The sequence below is a fragment of the Homarus americanus genome, unplaced genomic scaffold (assembly GCF_018991925.1).
Source record: "Homarus americanus isolate GMGI-L3 unplaced genomic scaffold, GMGI_Hamer_2.0 scaffold46823, whole genome shotgun sequence".
In the NCBI taxonomy this organism is placed as follows: Eukaryota; Metazoa; Arthropoda; class Malacostraca; order Decapoda; family Nephropidae; genus Homarus; species Homarus americanus.
In genome coordinates, this window is record NW_024750540.1 from 123950 (window position 1) to 126741 (window position 2792).

General features: G+C 50.8%; 1 protein-coding gene across 1 annotated transcript; it reads left to right on the forward strand.

Annotated features, from left to right (window-relative positions):
* The first annotated feature begins 489 nt into the window (after positions 1 to 489).
* Positions 490 to 1197, forward strand: LOC121854093 (probable serine/threonine-protein kinase DDB_G0282963). The gene has a single exon (XM_042348478.1). It carries the CDS (start codon positions 490 to 492, stop codon positions 1195 to 1197), a length of 708 nt encoding a protein of 235 aa, XP_042204412.1.
* The last annotated feature ends 1595 nt before the right edge of the window (positions 1198 to 2792 follow it).

A 2792-nucleotide genomic window follows, 5' to 3' on the forward strand; every position in this document is an offset into this window, starting at 1 on the left:
TCCACTCACATCACATCTCGTGTACCTCAAGTGTAATTTCTTTTCACATCAAAAGAAATGAAAATAAATCTGTGACAACTGTTTCGATAATGCAACGTCCCTCTCTCAAAAACCAGACCTCCCTAAAAAAAAAAACTCCCTTAAAACCGGACATCGCTCAAAATTCCCCACCCCTCCCCCCAAACCGGACCTCCCTCGACATATCGGGCCTTCCTCAAAACCTGTACCCCTCCCCCCCAAAAAACTGGACCCCCCTCAAAAAACCCATGTCCATATACTGTACACAACTTATCACTATACCCATACGTCCTTTGTGTACAGATTAAGAGTATCCACACAATATTTTTTTTTTGGCATATCGGTCAAGATTTTCATATCTTCAGACACACACACACACACACACACACACACACACACAAATATTCTTCTAAAAACACGTGTCCATGGGGTTGTACATGTCCGTTTACTTGGTCCTACGAGGTTTCTTCAATGAAAGAGGGACACATCTCCCATTTCTTCAAGAGTGACCACCACCACCAATCACAGGACTCGACACAACGGCAGATCGACCACTCAAGGACCACCACCATCAACCACAGGACTCGACACAACGACAGTCGACCACCACCAACCACAGTACTCGACACAACAACAGTCGACCACCACCAACCAGAGGACTCGACACAGCAACAGTCGACTACCACCAACCAGAGGACTCGACACAACAACAGTCGACCACTACCAACCACAGGAGTCGACACAACAACAGTCGACCACCACCAAGCCAGAGGACTCGCACAGCAGTCACAACTACCAACCACAGTCGACCACCTTGATCATTACAACCACAGGAGTCGACACAGCAACAGTCCTCGACCACCTGCCAACCACAGGAGTCGACGCAACAACGGTCAGTCGCACCACCACCACAGGAGTCGACACAACAGCAATCGACCAATGATCTACCAACCACGGGACTCGACACAGCAACGGTCGACCACCACCAACCACAGGAGTCGGCAACAACAGTCGACCACTACCAACCACAGGAGTCGACACAGCAACGGTCGACCACTACCAACAGCAGGAGTTGACACAGCAACAGTCGACCACCACCAGCCACAGGAGTCGGCAGCAACGATCGACCACTACCAACCACAGGTCGACACAGCAACGGTCGACCACCTGGCTTCCTGAGTCGACACAGCAACAGTCGACCACCACCAACCACAGGAGTCGACACAACAACAGTCGACCACCACCAACCTGAGGTCGACACAACAACAGTCTGACCACCACCAACCACAGGACTCGACACAGTCGACCACCACCAGCAACAGGAGTCAGCACAACAACCAGTCGACCACTACCAGCCCACAGGACTCGACTCGGCGCAACGACGGTCGACCACCACCAACCACAGGAGTCGACCTGGCAACAGTCGACCACCACCAACAGGTCGACACAACAACGGTCGACCACCACCAACAACAGAGAGTCGACACAGCAACGATCGACCACCACCAACCAGAGGACTCGACACAGCAACAGTCGACCACTACCAACAACAGGACTCGACACAGGTCGACCGCCACCAACAACAGTCGACACAGCAACAGTCGACCACCACCAACAGCAGGAGTCGACACAACAGTCGACCACCACCAACAGCAGGAGTCGACACAGCAACGGTCACCACTACCAACCAACAGTCGACCACCACGACACCAGCAGGTCGACACAACGGTCGACCACTAACCAACAACAGGAGTCGACACAACAACAGTCGACCACTACCAACCACAGGAGTCGACACAACAACAGTCGACCACCACCAACAACAGGAGTCGACACAACAACAGTCGACCACTACCAACCACAGGAGTCGACACAACAACAGTCGACCACTACCAACCACAGGAGTCGACACAACAACAGTCGACCACCACCAACAACAGGAGTCGACACAACAACAGTCGACCACTCAAAAACCCAAACTTTTGTATTATTTCTTGGGTAATGTTTATGTATATCACCACTGACGGTGCTTAAGTCACTCCGTCATTTAGAAAACATTAAACATGAATTACCAAACTTAGGCCTATAAGTCGTCCTAATAAAAAATGTCATTTCTTCTTAATTTCTCTCAAGAGGACAAGTTGTGTATTGTCCCGTCTTTCTTCCCCTCCCTCCCCCTCCCTCCCTCTTCTCTCTCTCTCCTTTACCACTATATCAAGTCTTGTTCTCTTCCTCCCCTTTTTATTCTTTGTCTTGTCCTCCTCCCCATCTCTCCTCTCTTGTCTCTTTCCTCCTTACTCTTCATCTTTTGTCCTTCTCCACTTTCCCTCCCTAAACCCCTAAATTGTCCTCCTCCTCCTCCTCCTCTTCTCTTACCAGCTTTAATCTCTCTCTCTCTCTCTCTCTTCTCTCTCTCTCTCTCTCTCTCTCTCTCTCTCTCTCTCTCAGGTATTTGTCTATCATTCTTACCAAGTTTTGCCCCTCCCCTCGCATCCTACCCTAACCTCTTGCCTTTCTTGCCCTTTTAAATTCCCCCTTCTGCTCTATTGCCCTTCCAACCTGCCCTTCTTGCTCTACTGCTCCCCTCATAGTCTTTGTCATCCTTCCCCTCTCCTCCCAGTCCTGTTCCCCTTCCCCTCCTTGCCTCTTTTCCCCGCCCTACCCTGTTCTTCTCCCTTCTCCTTCCTCTTCTCTCTTCCCTTCCACCTCCCACCCTTCTTCCTCTACCCCCTTCTTATCCTTGTTATTCTTCCCTTTCCTCCCTTACCCCTTCC